The sequence below is a fragment of the Dendrobates tinctorius genome, unplaced genomic scaffold, assembly GCF_039654945.1.
Source record: "Dendrobates tinctorius isolate UK_male_01 unplaced genomic scaffold, ASM3965494v1 ptg000071l, whole genome shotgun sequence".
Lineage (NCBI taxonomy): Eukaryota > Metazoa > Chordata > Amphibia > Anura > Dendrobatidae > Dendrobates > Dendrobates tinctorius.
The window spans coordinates 640,216-656,582 of record NW_027361739.1 but is presented as its reverse complement, the minus strand read 5'-3'; the positions used below and the strand labels follow the sequence as shown (position 1 = coordinate 656,582).

Here is a 16,367-nt window from a genome sequence, read left to right as displayed (position 1 = left end):
GTAAAAAAAACAAAACATACATACTACATACATACATACTACATATATACTACATTCATACAACATACATACATACTACATTCATACAACATACATACAACATACATACTACATTCATACAACATACATTCATACTACATATATACTACATTCATACAACATACATACATACTACATACATACTACATACAATACATTCATACATACATATAGACATACAGTACATATAACATAGAGTACATACTCACCATCATTTGTCACTTTGATCCCCGAAGCCAGTGTCATCTTTAAAAATTATTAAAATAACAAACAAGCGATATACTCCCTGATCCGCAGAAATCCACGAGTGTCCCACGATGATCTCCTGCAGTGCATCACTGAGAGGTTACTATAGTTCACCAAAAAAGTGAGACTAGGGACTATTTTTTACAGCGGCGGAGGAATACAGTGCGGAAGGATACCTACCTCCCGTCATTGTATTCCTGGGGCCCCTAGAGAGCGGTGGCATCAGCTGATGCTGCTGTTCTCCACGGGATATCGTCGTGGGACACTCGTGGATTTCTGCGGATCAGGGAGTATATCGGTTGTTTGTTATTTTAATATTTTTTAAAGATGACACTGGCTTCGGGGATCAAAGTGACAAGTGATGGTGAGTATGTACTCTATGTTATATGTACTGTATGTCTATATGTATGTATTATATGAATGTATTGTATGTAGTATGTATGTTGTATGTCTGTAGCATGTTGTATGTACAGTATGTTGTATGTATGTCGTATGTATGTAGTATGTACTATGTATTTATGTTGTATGAATGTAGTATATATGTAGTATGTATGTTGCATGAATGTAGTATATATGTAGTATGTATGTAGCATGTAGTATGTATGTATGTTGTTTGAAAGTAGTATGTATGTAGTATGTATGTTGTATGAATGTAGTATATATGAAGTATGTATGTGGTATGTAGTATGTATGTATGTATGTATGTATGTATGTAGTATGAATGTAGTATATATGAAGTATGTATGTAGTATGCAGTATGTATGTATGTTGCATGAATGTAGTATATATGAAGTATGTATGTAGTATGTATGTATATTGTATGAATGTAGTATATATGTAGTATGTATGTAGCATGTATGTTTTTTTGTTTTTTTATTTACATTCAACACATTAGCCGGATGATGGGATTACTACTTTCCCATCATTGGCTAATGTGTCAATCACTGTCATTGTAGCAGGCATCGCCCGATGGGACTTGTAGTCCCATCGGACGATGCCTGCACACACACACAACCCTCGGCAGGCCCGCACAGACCCCCGGCAGGCCCGTACAGACCCTCGGCAGGCCCGTACAGACCCCCGGCAGGCCCGCACAGACCCCCGGCAGGCCCGCACAGACCCCCGGCAGGCCCGCACAGACCCCCGAGAGGCCCGTACAGACCTCGCCCGCACACACAGACACGCACAGTGTCCGCCCACGCACCGCCCACACTCTTCCCCCCTTCCGAACTAGATGTACAAGTAAAGAAAGGAGTTTTTTTAATTCCGATATTTCTGTCCCATTGACTTGAATGGGGTTTCCGGTATCGGAATCTGCGATACCCGATACTTTTTGGGTATCGGTCCGATCCAATCCGATCCGATCCTTCACGGTATCGGATGGTATCGCTCAACACTAGTCCTTTTTAAAGGGAATCTGTCCCCTATTTTTTCGACTATAAGATGCGGCCACCGCCATCAGGGGCTTATCTACAGCATTCTGTAATTCTGTAGATAAGCCCCCGATGTAACCTGAAAGATAAGAAAAACGAGTTATATTATACTCACCCAGGGGTGGTCCGGGTCCGGAGGGTGTCGTGGTCCGGTGCGTCGCCTCCCATCTTTTAGCGATGATGTCCTCTTCTTTGCTTCCCGTCATGGCTCCGGCGCAGGTGTACTGCTCTGCCCTGTTGAGGGCAGAGCAGAGTACTGCAGTGCGCAGGTGCCGAAAGAGGTAAACCTGCACAAAGATGGCAGTATTCTGATTTACTGCGCCTGAGCGAACTCAGTGCAGGCGCAGTGAAACATTCGGCTGCTCCCGGCGGCAGATGCGCGACGTGTCTACAGGCAGAGGAAGCTGGTCACATTAAAGGGGTTTTCCCACGAACAAAATTTTAAATATTTTAAATATTGTCTGTGTCTGACCGTGTACGGATCATACCACATCTCCTGGGCAAGGGAGGAAGCAAAAGACAATACTGATATTACAGCAGGGAATCACAGAGGATTCATTTTGTGAGGTAAAATATTTCACTGACTGTTTTTAAACAATATTTTACCTCCCAAAATGTATCCTCTGCGATCTCCTGCAGTAATGTCAGTATTGTCTTTTGCTTCCTCCCCTGCCCAGGAGCTGTGTGGAGACAACTCAAACGAGAGAACACATGAGGGAAGAAGGCAGCACAGTGGTGGAGAGAGAAAGCAGACAAGGGGGAGAGCACATGATGTACACAGGTCAAAGAAGAGATGACATGAGAGGAGAAGACAGCAGATGAACGCCCTCCCCTTAGTGAATACAAGGGGGGGGTCGCATAATAACGCGGCTCCCATAACTATTAATTTGATGGTGTTCAGTTGTTGTTTTTTTTAAGCTCTGGTTTACAAAGTTTCAGTAAGCTGTGATATTTCACGAGCAGGTTCCTGTTGTTAGGCAGATTGGCTTCCTGCTCTTTTTTTGAACCTGTTTGATTGGCTGACAGAGTAAGAGCGGGAAGAATTTGTGGTATATAATCAGCTGTTTGTGACAGTTACCTCAGTTTACCTCAAGAAGATTTCAAGATCCCTTCCTCCCGCCCTGTTAAAAAGTATTTCATTGTATTGTCGGGTCGTTTATTTGTGAGATAATCTCCTTGTTTTAGGCCTCTTTCACACATCAGTGTTTTTGATCAGTATTTGTATGCCAAAACCAGGAGTGTCTCCAAAACAAAGAACAGACATCAGTCTTTCAATTATATTTTTTTCCTGGTAATTTCCATTCCTGGCTTTGGCATACAAAGACTGATGCAAAATACTGACCAAATACTGACGTGTGAATGAGCCTTTAGGGAGGATTGGGTCATGAGAGTAATAATTTTATTCAGTGATGGAGATATTTAATGATTTTAATGGTTATGATGAAATAAAATTGGTTGTTGAGTAACTCAAAATAAACGCCACGGCCATTTTATGCCAAACTTAGAACTCTGTGTCCTGTGCCCTTTTTTCTTATGTATGTGAGATGAGGCCTGTGTTATCATGGGGGAGAGAGAAAGCGCACAGGGGTAAGAGAGGCAGAGCACACGGGGGAGATAGCTCAAACAGGACAGCACATGAGGGGAGAACACAGCACAGGAAGGAGAGAGACAGCAGACAAGGGGGAAAGCACATGGGGTAGACAGGTCAAAGAAGAGAGCACAGATGGGAGAAGTCAGCACATGGGGAAAGAGAGAGTGGATAGGTGGGTGAGCACATGGGGGGGGGGGAGAGATTCTCAACGCTGAAAAGCCTGCCCCCATCATGACATTACCGACATCCCGATGCAATAGCGTCGGGCTTCCATCTAGTCATATGAATAAACAGACAGCTGGACATTACCATTCCGTTATCCATTGGTGTTTCCCTAAATAGTCAGACAATGTCAGTACGGATTGGTCAGGGTCAGGGTCAAGTATGTGAGGACGCAGCCCATTCATAAGAGACCCTAAACTTCTACATTTGAATATTGCATGTACAGTAATTACAAAAAAAGAGTATCCTTTAGTTTACACCCATCAATTAATAATTCATGGCATGTGCACTATGTAATTTATAGCCCAATCTTTATGAAGGAGGAAGCTGACAGCTTTTAGCATAAGTACATGGCACTGTGATCATAACACAGTACATTGACCATCAGTAATAGTAATCCATACAATACATGGTCAATGTCTACAAGTGCAAATAATGAAAACCTTGTGCCAAAATATTATTATTATTTATTACTATAGCACTAATTATTCCACGGCACTTTACATGTGAAATAGAAATTTAGATTTGTGTGAATGAATCAGAATTAATTCTGAGAAATTGTAGATAACAATACTAAAGCCTTGGCTTAGGACAGTACATATTATTATGCAGGCCACAGAGGACTGTCATCTGATATCAACTTTCACTGTAGACATGATTGGACTTGTGGTCGCGGACCCCCGACAGCTGGGACAAAGCTTTCAGCTGTCATTAAGGTAATTCTGATGGCAGGGGAGATATTCTATACAGGGAGAGATGGAAATGTTGCCTTAAAAGACTTGTATCATATAGAACCTGCTTTCTATGCCATCAACACGGCCAATTTTGACTTTAGTCTGTAAGTTAGGGCTAAGCTGCAATACCGGACACAGCCTATGGACAAGAGTGGCACTGTTTCTAGGTTTATAAAAACAAATTCACAGACCCTTTTCCTAACCTTATTCAACCCCTGCAAGCGATATTAACCCCTTAATGACCGGAGCTTTTTCCGGTTTTGTGCTTTTGTTTTTCGCTCCCCTTCTTCCCAGAGCCATAACTCTTCTATTTTTCCATCAATATGGCCATGTGAGGGCTTATTTTTCGCGGAACGAGTTGTACTTTTGAACGACAAGATTGGTTTTACCATGTCGTGTACATGAAAATGGGAAAAAATTCCAAGTGCGGTGAAATTGCAAAAAAAAATTGAAATCCCACACTTGTTTTTGTTTGGCTTTTTTGCTAGGTTCACTAAATGCTAATCTGATTCTCCAGGTCATTACAAGTTCATAGACACCAAACATGTCTAGGTTCTTTTTTATCTGAGTGGTGAAAAAAAATTCCAACATTTGCTAAAAAGAAAAAAAAAAAAAAAAAAAAAATTGCGCCATTTTCCGAGACTCGTAGCGTCATTTTTCGTGTTGTCAGCTCGGGTGAGGGCTTATTGTTTGCGTGCTGAGCTGATGTTTTTAATGATACCACTTTTGTGTAGATACGTTCTTTGGAACACCCGTTATTGCATTTTAATGCAATGCCGCGGCGACAAAAAAAAAAAACGTAAAGGGCATGTCACACTAAGAGATATCGCTAGCAATATCGCTATAACTAGTGACGTTATAGCGATATTGCTAGCGATATCTCTGTGTCTGATACTTACCTACGACCGGCTCCCCCGCTGGTTATCGCTGATCGCGCGAGAACAGGCTGGACTGTTTCTCGTCGTCAGCTTCCTGTGGCGCTTCCTGCTGTGAGGACGAGCGAAGCGTGGAGCCGGGCGGGAGGACGCAGGATCGCCTGGTGTGACAGGTAAGTAGCGACCCCCGTCCCCTGCGATGTCGCTGGTGAGATCTGCCTGTGTGGCAGCTCACTAGCGACCACTTAGCGATGTACCAGCGATCCTGACCGCGTCATATCGCTGGTCGGGATCGCTGGTACATCGCTAAGTGTGACAGTACCTTAATTCTGGTGTTTCGATTTTTTCTTGCTACGCCGTTTAGCAACCAGGTTAATCCTTTTTTTATTGATAGATCGTGCGATTCTGAACGCGGCGATACCTAATATGTGTATGTGTGGTTTTTTAATTGTTTTATTTTGAATGGGGCAAAAGGGGGGGTGACTTGAATTTTTAAGTTTTATTTTTTTCATATTTTTAAAAACATTTTTTTTTTGCTTTTGGCATGCTTCAATAGTCTCCATGGGAGACTAGAAGCTGCCATAGCTTGATCGCCTCTGCTACATAGAGGCGATGCACAGATCGCCTCTATGTAGCAAAATTACAGCATTGCTATAACCACAGGGTGGCGCTCATAGCAATCCAGCATCAACAACCATATAGATCTCAAGGAGACCTCTGGTTGTTATGCTGACGCACCGATGACCCCCGATCACATGACGGGGGTCAGCGGTGCGTGTATTTCCAGCCGATGGCTGGAAGCGCGCGTTAAATGCCGCTGTCAGCGTTTGACTAGTTAATAGGCGCGAGTGGATCGCGATTCCACCCGCGCCTATTGCGGGCACAAAACAGCTGACATGTCCCGGCTTTCAAAAGAAATACTCAAACACAAACAGGCTGAAATAACACATTATATGCATACTAAGTGCTCAACCTGTATTAAACCATCAATTGAAAAGGACCCCAATAAAGATCCATCGTAAAAGTACTATGAAAAAAATGTCCCGGCTTTGATGCGGGCTCACCGCCGGAGCCCTCATCAAAGCGGGGGTACTGCCATTGGACGTACTATAATGTCCTATGGCCGTAAGGGGTTGAATATGTCAGTAGGATCAACCCTCCTGAGCCGACTATATATAGGCATGTAGATAAAATTATATAAAATGATACCTTGATATCTGTGATCCGATGTCTCATTCCTGAGAAATCTACATATTTCTTGATATGTAAATGAGTTGCTAGGATCTCTGGGCCGGACAAAGATCTCCTTGAGAATCTGCCTCCACGGCTTATTTTAAATGAAAGGGAGCATGGCCAGTGTGAGACATGTAATGACTGTCAGTGTTCTCTCCTGATCTACATGTCTCACACTGGCAACACCCCGTTTCATTTAAAATAATCTCTGGAGGCAGACTCTCATGGAGATCTATGTCCAGCCAATAGATCTTAACAGCTCATCTACATATTAAGAAAAACGTGTATTTCTCTGGAATAAGACAATAGATCACAGATATAAGATATATATTATTCAGCTTCTTATGACCTACATACCCATATAGATGGATTAGGAAATTTGAGCCTACTGACAGATTACTTTTAAGGCCAATCCAAAACGGTACTAACTCCCAGTCAATTTCAATAAGTCGCTACTTTTTCCATAGAAGTATAATTTTGGTTATCTTCTCATATTTCACTGATTGCAGTTTTAATGTAAAAAGATGAAAAATCTATCCATAGCATGTATAACGTATATAGCCATCAAATATATGTGTGAAGTAAACAGTAAATAACAAACCGCTGTATATAAGTAGAAAGTGCTAATTATAAAATGTTGCTGACTGTAATTATGGGCACTTATCATATAAAACATACTGTTCGGTTTGGACTCATTGTAAAATGATATCGTCAATATAGCCACAAGGGGCGCTGTTGGGTTAAGTCTGGAAATTCAAGTAACAAAATGTATGAGTCTTATTGCTAAGATTTCGCATGGATCTTATTATTACCATAAGATCAGCACATATGCACAGAAACCGCGACCATCAGTTCACCAGGAGAATTTATGATTCTTCTACATGAAAGTTGGAAAGCTAAAGCAAATCTTGTCACCGAAACAATATAGTTTTTCTATGAATTATTAATAAAGAAGTCAGACTATGTAGGTTTTTTTTGCTTAGGTTATTGGCCACCTGTGCAGTGTGTCAGAGGTGGCCAGGTATCCTAGGCAAGGAGTTTGTAAGCGCCGCTGTGAAGTTAGCCGACTGCTGGATCTGGACAGCTTCAGTGTCCCTGTGCTCCTCCGATGAAGTAGAAGCAAAGCTACCTCTGTATGTGGAGCAATGATGCTGATGGACAAAAGAGTCAGTCACGAGCACACTGCCCCCTCAGGCCAAATTCCTCCTCCTAGTCTCTTTTCATAAGAGACACACTTATAGATTGATTTAATGGGGTTGTGCAGTTTAAGACAAAATTGGGGCCAACGATGGTAATGATCTAAAATAACAAAACAAGCATTACCTGTTGAAGCCCCCTGCCTCTCAGCCGCTGCTCCTCTCTGGACTTGGCTTATAGGGCTGTCCTGTTGACTATGTGTGACCACTGAAGTCAATCACTGGCTTTCTGTTTCATAGTTTTTTAGGCTGAAGGTAGACCTAAGTCCATCAAGTTCAATCTAAAACCTAACATGTTGATCCAGAGGAAGGCAAAAACCCGGTGGGGCAAATGCTATTTTCCCCATATTAGGGGAAAATGCCTTCCCAACTCCAATACAGCATTGAGACTAGATGCCTGGATCAATGTCGCAACACTCATAACCTAAAATTATGTTTCTCAAGCAAGGCATCCAGGCCCTCCTCGTACTTTTGTGTTGTCTACCTCAGCATCATGAAGTTGTGAATTTGTGGATTTTGTATATGGGACTTTAAGTTTTATCTTAAAACATAATGCCTTTACATTTCTGGACAGATGGTACTTGCAGTGTACTGGTACCGCAATGGGGACCTCAGCAGCGTGTGCCTTTCCACATTTTTTCTTGGCCACTTTGGAGGACAGATACATGTTCTCAGTAGAAAATCCATTCATTAAATACATCCGAATATTTCTTAGCTATGTCGGTGACATATTTATTGTGTCGTCTGGTACTCAGGACCAATTAGACAATTTTGTGATCTATCTGAACTGGGCAAACACAATGAATATGAAATTTACTTCCAATTTTGGAAGATCAGTTTTAGAATTTTTGGATGTGAAGGTTCAGGTCTGTGAGGGGGCTGTAATAACAGATACCCATAGAAAATCCTCTTCCAAGAAATCTCTGTTGTAGCACAGAAGTGCCCACTCTATCCATACTTAAAGATCTCTTCAGTTCAGCCAATTCGTAAGACTCAGAAAAATTAATAAGAATAGCAGACCTAAAAAATAGGTTCATTAAGAGGGGCTATCTGGAGACACTTCTGAATACGGCTCTGGACAGAATCTGTTCTTTCACCCAAAATGATCTACTAAAAGGTAATCAATCGCTGGAACGTAAGAGAATACAGAGATTAATATACACGTTTAAATATAGCACAATGGACAGGCAGATTCATGCAGCCATTAGCATTGGCACAGCCTAGAAAAAGATAGTGACATTGCTGAGGTGGTAGCATGTAAACCTTTGGTCTCATTTAGGAGAAGCACTGACCTCAAGGTCAAGCTGGTCCATAACCGACTAAAGGTGAAACCTAAAAATTGGTTGAGCAGGTCAAGATCAAAAACTAATTACAAATGCAGCAATAGTTGGGGAGGAGCTAGGATTTAAGATGGCTCCTCGTCACTTCTCCCCCATTCTAGGACCCGTTGAAGCACAGGAAGGTGTGAAACAGTTGTCGTCCTTTATGTGGTCATTACTCTCCTGCATACATATTTTCATTTTTGCTGAATAAAGGATCTTTCAAAAGGATTGTGAGTGCCACTTTTCTTTTTTGCACATTTTTGGATTGACGACTGTGGCGTTGTACCAGAGATCCCTACTGTATGGTGGAACAATACATCCATAAGGCACAGGACATAGAGGTGGATTTTTGATATATGGTGCGGGTATCTTTGCTATTTTTCCCCGCACATCAGCATCATTACTATGGTCAGTGATTGACTGCAGTGGTTACGTATTGTAGATGGGACATTAACTGCTGCAACCTTATAAATAATACTGGTGTGGGGCTGAAGAGAGGATCTGCTGCACCGATAGGGGATTCAACAGATAAGTAGTGCCTATTTTCTTATCTTTAATTATCAACAGCCATGGTCCCAATTTTGTCCGGTCCTGAACAAGCCCTTTAAGCTGTTGGATAACCAATGCAAAATAAACAAGTAACTTTCCCCACTTGGCAGCATTAATCACTTACATTATAAAGAGGAGTGCTGCTCATGACTTTATACTGCTTTTTGGGATCCAGTTTATACAGGTGTCTATCAGTTATAAAGATAGCCCGATCTTCTACTTTATTAAATCTGTTGACCTGTGCAAAGAAAAGGAGACAATCAGATAAGAGAACTTAGGGCCCCATCACACATAGCGACGCACCAGCGACGCACCGCTTAGAAACCCGATGTGTACCTTAGTTACCAGCTCGCTGGTCTCCCGCCTGCCACACGCAGCGATGCGTGCTGGCAACCGGGAGACCAGCAATCAAAAAAATGTCCTGGCCATTCCAGGACGATCAGCGATACCCGGCAGGGGGGCCGGTCGCTGGTCAGTGTCACACACAGCGATCTCGCTGGTGAGATCACTGTTGCGTCACAAAACTTCTGACTCAGCAGCGATCTCGCTAGCGGGGGCTTTAGTCTTAGTCCCTCATTCCTATCCGCTGCACACAGTCATCCCATGCTATTGAGAACATGGATACTCATTCTTTTCCATTTACTTTGCCATCACTACTGACAAAACGACCCTCTAAAACACTGGATTACAACCCTGCAAAGGCACGGCATAAAAAGTTCTACAATGTTTCTTGATTAAGTGATCTCTACGAAAAATACATAGCAAGTATTTCCCTGTTATAGCTCCTACATGTTCACGCAGAGGTTTTTGAGGATTTTTTTTCCAAGAGAATCATCTCCAAAATGCTCAAGAAAACCCGCTTGAAAAACTTTTAGGGTTTGTGAACACAGAGTCTTTTTGTGGCATTTTTTAATGCAAAAACTCAAAGTTTTTGAGGACTTTTGTGTCTTTGAGAAAGATTTAGAGAGTATCCGCTCAGTTTCTGCTCCAAAAAGACTCAGTGTGAAAATACAATTCATTTCTCTGGGAAATTTACTCGGTTTGTTATATGAAGAGTGTTTGTGCTTTTCTTTGTTTATTGAAGAGGTTTCGAAAAAAAATGCCTGGTGAAGAAAAAAAAAAGAAAGTGCCTGTGACTTCTTTGTAAAAGATCCTAAAGGTAACCTCTCTAATTTAGACACTGTCCTTTCACAATGCTGAAAAGAATGCTTCAAGAAAATAAAGAGCTCTCCAAAACCTCTTGGAAAACCGCGCCAGGAAAAATAAACAGAGGAGTTGGTTGAAGAAAAACTTGGCTTTTGAACTCCTAAAAAAGCTCTGTGTGCACATGTCCTAAAGGTTAATCAAGGGACTGTAATCAAAAGGAAAACATCAAGTGACATCGCCAACAAGCCATTTTGCTGGGGCCTTAGTGCTTGGGAGCAGTATATTGAACCTTTTGCCCTGAATGAAGGAAATCCTAGCTATAGTTCTGCATTGTGCCATGTAAATGAAACTTCGTGAGTGCTAACTGGAAGGCTCGTTGAGTCGATATTGACTTTTAGGATTGCTGCTTCCAATAGGTGGCGCCAGAGTTCTAGTCCTCTTCCTCACTGAAGAGACAATTTGCACATTTAATTTTCCAGAGAAGCATGCATGGCTTATAAGTCTCCTCACACAGACATGCCAGGCTTGGCTTGTCACTCTCCACAATAAGAACCGTTACCCCTTAGGCACCTGATCAGCTTCCCAAATTCTTTATCCCACAGCTATCCAGATGTATGTATATACCTTGCGCACATTACAGGAGAAGAGAGGTTGCATGAACTTGTCTTTCCTCTGTAGCTCACTTGCCCGAGATACAAAGAACCCAGAATCTTGACTGTTTTCTTGTTTCTGTAACAGAAAGGAAATATGACTTTTTGACCCTGAATAAATGCTGAGAGAATACAGCTCTGTAGCCTGATGAATTGTAAGTGCAGCTTTGGAGTGGAATATGAGCAGTATCTAGGGAATGGCATAGAATAAATAAGGTACTAAATGGTTATTCTCATCCTCTGAGTGTTCATTCAGACATAGGATTTTCAAGTGCGAGTGCTATCCATGTTTTTCACTCGTAATTGTGATGGTTTATGAAACCATTCAAATTTTCCAATTTTTATCCATGTGTTGGATCAACATCAGCAATGCAAGTCAATGGCTCCATGAAAAAAAAAAATCGGATCACACTCAGATGACATACAAGTGCAGTCCGATTTTCACAGACTATCAAAAAGGAAAAGGTGGAGAAACTATTCTTTTTGATTTATGACCTACGAGAAAAAACGATGACATTCAGACTACACTTTTATCAAACTCTGATCAGAGGCTTATCAAAATAATCGGTCTGTTTTTGTATGTTACAAAAAATGATGTTTGAATGAGCCCTTAGACAGAGGCAGCTTTGTAATTTAGCAGTTATTAACGTTTTGTCCCCTTTCTCCCTAAATCTTTACTTATATTTTATTATTTTCTGCTCACTGGCAAGGGATTGGCCACCATTAATGAACATCAATGGTGGCTGAACTTGCGCAGTGATTACAAGCTGTTTCATAATGAGCTTGTAAGTGCTGCACCGAGGATGGCTTGTGATCATTGGCAGGAACTGCTAGCCTTGGATCTCAGCCACCTACATTTGCACTGCACTTCTGATGATGCAGAGCTAACACCTATAACACCATTGGGAGCACACACTTTTGGCCAGCAGCGTGACAATGCGGCTGGTCTGAACAGTAGGACTCCACGACCTTCCAGCAATCAGGAAGTTGGTAGGATGTGAAGCTGCGCACTCTTGAAAAAAGGAAGATGGAAAAACCCTTTAAATAAGTTACTGGAAAGTGATGTTCATAGACAGACGTGTGTTCTTCACTAGCACTTACCAACGACAAATAGTTCCCTTCCCAGCTCCTCTGAAGACCCATATCGGCTCTATGCCCCTTAAGATTTTCAAAAGCGGCAACTTTAGCCTTGATTTTTGGTATGTCAGCAGGAGGTATGCCCTTTATTATCTGATATGCTCTCCATCTGAAATAAAGAGATTGCACGATCTGCTAATTTGGTGACAACATACTGACAATTTGCTAAATTCAATGAGACATCCCAAGTACCTGTTGAAGATGATCTGCATACATTCCTGGAATCGTCGGAGAACCTTTGGAGGTGTTGGCCATTTTACATTCCTCCCGTAATCTCTGCTGTTCCGTACCCCGCTGAACCTCCGGACCACCTCAAGAATGTAGGACTTCACTTTGTAGCGTCTATAGTAGCGCATTATTGTGTGGGCGGCCTTCATTCTCTTATATTTCCAGCGGGCCAGTGTTCCTCTCCATATCTGCAGGAATAACAAGAATGAACTTAGATTCCAAATATAGCATGTATACCAAAGAAATCATCAATGCTTCAGGTAGACTCCATCATACCTTCTGCAGGAAGAGGATGATTCTTATCAACATCTCGCTCCGTTTCTCTTCCAGGGAAAACAAGGTACGTGGGGTGCGAATAAACACTTTGGTTCTTCCGTAGGCCGCATCCTGGTGGAAGCCGAACTCCGTCAAGAGTTTTTGTACAGCAATTTGGTCTGAAGGCAAGTCGTGGTTCGGCCAAGTCAACTGGGAAATCATCTTGTACCTGGAGAGGTGGACATAAAAGATAGATGATGAATGGTACAGAATGTAAAGACCTCAAGGACATATTGGACATGTCCTCACCAAATATCACCCAACCCTCCCATTCCATGTGATAGAAACCTGTTAAGTCATAATGTATGTAGAAGGAAAGTAAAAAGAATTACACTTACCTGTGAAGAAACCTCTCATACACCTGACGATATGCAAAACCAGCTCGTCGGACGCGGACATTCTCCAGTAAGCCCAAATACCCCACTTGGTGTTTGCATCGCTCCTCATCAAATAGAGATGGAGACTTTTTGTCATTTGGTTTAATGCATCTGACATAATATGGCTCCTGAGACATCATGAGAGGATACAGGGTCAGGTAGGGAAGAATAGATTTTTTTTTTACATTACAAATGCCTTTCCTATATTAAATGATGATACAATCAATCCATGGTATAAATTCTACATAATCCATAATGTAAATCACCATACTAAATGCAATATAGGCATTGAGTTTGATTTGAGATTACAGGACTGAAGACTAAAAAAAAATGTGAGTGCCGCTCTGGACTATAATACACTTTGTAAGTGAAGATCACAACAAGTAAAGTAATCCAATATAGTTACAAAACTAACACCGAAATAAAAAAAACTGATAGGAACACTTTGATAGAAGGTATAAAATAACAAAGTTCATACATTGGAGTTCAACTTTTTTAGGGTTAGAGTCAAACATTGAAGTCTAGGCATTACTCCTGTACACAGAGGTCACATGGCAGTAAAACATGGCATTCGTCTTTTTTATACCTTTGATGCCAAGTTGTCCACCAGGGCGATCATGGAGTTTTTGAATAATGTAGCTGCAGTCAGTGGACGCTTTGTGACCTCGGTGATGCTCAGCTTCCCTTCTGGCCACATATTCTTCAGCACAGGATTAGCACTAAAAATGGAATACAAAGCAAACACAACATCAAATAATAAAGTTTATCTAGGGGTCTCACAAACATGACACACAGTTTGTTGTGCATTTCTGTAGAACTGATGAATCAAGTGAGGCCAATGTATATAGTCATGGTTGAAAGTGTTGGCAACCTTGAAATTGTTCCAGAAAATAAAATTCAAGTGTCCTGAAGGCTCAGGGTGCATCAGAGTGAACTATCTGTCGAAAATGTCAATGAAATGAAACGGTATGGTAGCAGACCAAGGAGGAACCCATTGTTAACACGGGCATTAAAAAGCTAGACTGCAGTGTGCCAAAATGTATGTGAGTAAGCCAAAATCCAGGAAAGCGTCTTGTGGACAGTTGACTCCAAGATAAAGCTTTATGGTAAAGCACATCATTCTACTGTTTACCAAAAATGGAATGAGGCCTACAAAGAAAGAACACAGTACCTACAGTCAAATGTGGTGGCGGTTCAAAGATGTTTTGGGTGTAAGAAGTATGTTGATGGTTATGGAAAGTGATTAATTGCAGTTATTTATTCCAAAGGATGTGCAACCAAATATTACGTGGAGGGTGCAAACAATTCTATCCGGTCCACTTTTGTTTTGTTTTTTAAATTATGTCCAATTTGCCTTTTTTTTCCTCTGTTTTTTGTGTTGTTCCAATAAACAGAAAGGAAATAAACTGGTATATAAAAAACACGTGTAATTGCAATAACTCTCGGGTAGAAATATTTCATTTTCTGGAACAATTGCAACGGTGTCAACGCTTTTGGACATGACTGTATATCCTGATCCAGGAGTGGGTACAGACAGATATATGGGCCCTTTGCAGTCCAACAGCTCATCATAATGCACAATTCCACCTGCTTTGAAGATCGCAGTTGGCTCCTTTATCTCTGGAGTGGCTGCACAGGTTGCACCTATGGCATGTCCACCCCTGTCCTTATCCATCAATAATGGTGTGAGCTGCCATATCAGAAATCACTTATCTGAGATAATCAGGAGCATTGATAGGTAACAGTAACATGTAACAGGACCATCTGTTCTACTGTATGATGACCACAATGGGCTTCTTTATAGTCCGCACACAAAGACACCATAGCTTCTTCTCACCTGTTGTACATGAGTCTCTTGAAGTCCTGAAATAACGTGTCCTTGTTCTTATCAATGAATCCCACCACAGAGTAACTGGAATGAAAATACAAGAACATCACAAAACATCCACGTAAACATCTCCACAACCAAATGTTTGGACAGATGTTGAGCTCACTTGATGCTACTGTGGCTCCCCAATACTCACACAACATCTCCGGCATAGTGTCGAACTCGGAAATCTCTGTCGAATTCCAAAGCTTTATCTGTTGCACATACCTTAAAAGACAAAGATTTAACATAGAACCAATAATACAAAATACTCTAGACTTCATTTGCACAGTCTACTCATCCCGTAATTTCCATAATTCCACAACTTTTCTTTCTTGGTGTTGCAATTTCGTTCCTGAAACCCAATTAATAATAACCTTCATAACTCGAGTTGAGGGCTCGAAACACTTGGGCATTTCACCTATGTATTCTGGACCTGTGAACCGACCTTTTGCAATCTTGGCCTGACACTTGGCATAACGCAAGCCTCGAGGCAGTCATGTCCTGGTGCAACTAAACCTTCTGCACCACCTATAGCTAACGACCTGTGGTTGTTCCACCTCTGGCTTTACATAAGCCAAGCGTCAAGCCAAGATGCCCAACGGTCAGTTCATGGGTCTATAATGCATTTGTTAGATGCCCTGCCAATGCAACCCCTCAACCCTGGTTATGATGTTGTAATCAATCAGATCTGCACATATACACTAAAATCTTGCAACGTTTGTGCCTCCAATGACTGAAGAAGTTCTTGAATGGCAAGAACTGACTAGCAATTGCTCAGTGTGGTGGATAATATCAAACAGTTGGGAAATTCTGAAGGAAAATAGCCTCTTTATAGAAAATACTTAGACCCATTCTCTGTTTTGTTGACATTTAACACACAAAAAAAATCCCAAAATTCCACAGTAAAGTGTTAGAGCCGGACGCTTCAAAGTCTGGAATACCAATAGGCCTGTAAATCAGGCGACAGCAGTGCACAATGTCCATTGGCTAGACATGACATCATCTCTCACAGATTGATCCCTGCACAACCCCAGCAAGTCAATCAGCAGGGATCCAGGCGCCCTCTGCTGGAACGTTTAGGAACATCATCTTTTTGGTTTTGTCTTCAATCCTAAGTCATGTGACAAGGCTCGTTAGAGAGTCATAGTGACTTGTAGGATCGCTACTTCCTATAGGTGGCACTAGAGAGTTCTAGTCCTCTTGC

At 41.6% G+C, this 16,367-nt stretch overlaps 1 protein-coding gene across 1 annotated transcript in view; it reads right to left on the bottom strand.

The window, feature by feature from the left end:
• MYO1D (myosin ID) overlaps positions 1 to 16,367 on the bottom strand; it is a 107,624-nt gene that overhangs the window by 14,797 nt on the left and 76,460 nt on the right. Inside the window, exons 12-20 of the mRNA XM_073582309.1 lie at positions 15,318 to 15,388; positions 15,131 to 15,205; positions 13,880 to 14,012; positions 13,255 to 13,421; positions 12,878 to 13,085; positions 12,566 to 12,789; positions 12,338 to 12,482; positions 11,211 to 11,315; positions 9,565 to 9,678 (exon numbers count right to left, since the gene is read on the bottom strand). Of these exons, the coding sequence (XP_073438410.1) occupies positions 9,565 to 9,678; positions 11,211 to 11,315; positions 12,338 to 12,482; positions 12,566 to 12,789; positions 12,878 to 13,085; positions 13,255 to 13,421; positions 13,880 to 14,012; positions 15,131 to 15,205; positions 15,318 to 15,388 (1,242 nt within the window). The remainder of the gene's footprint in view (positions 1 to 9,564; positions 9,679 to 11,210; positions 11,316 to 12,337; positions 12,483 to 12,565; positions 12,790 to 12,877; positions 13,086 to 13,254; positions 13,422 to 13,879; positions 14,013 to 15,130; positions 15,206 to 15,317; positions 15,389 to 16,367) is intronic.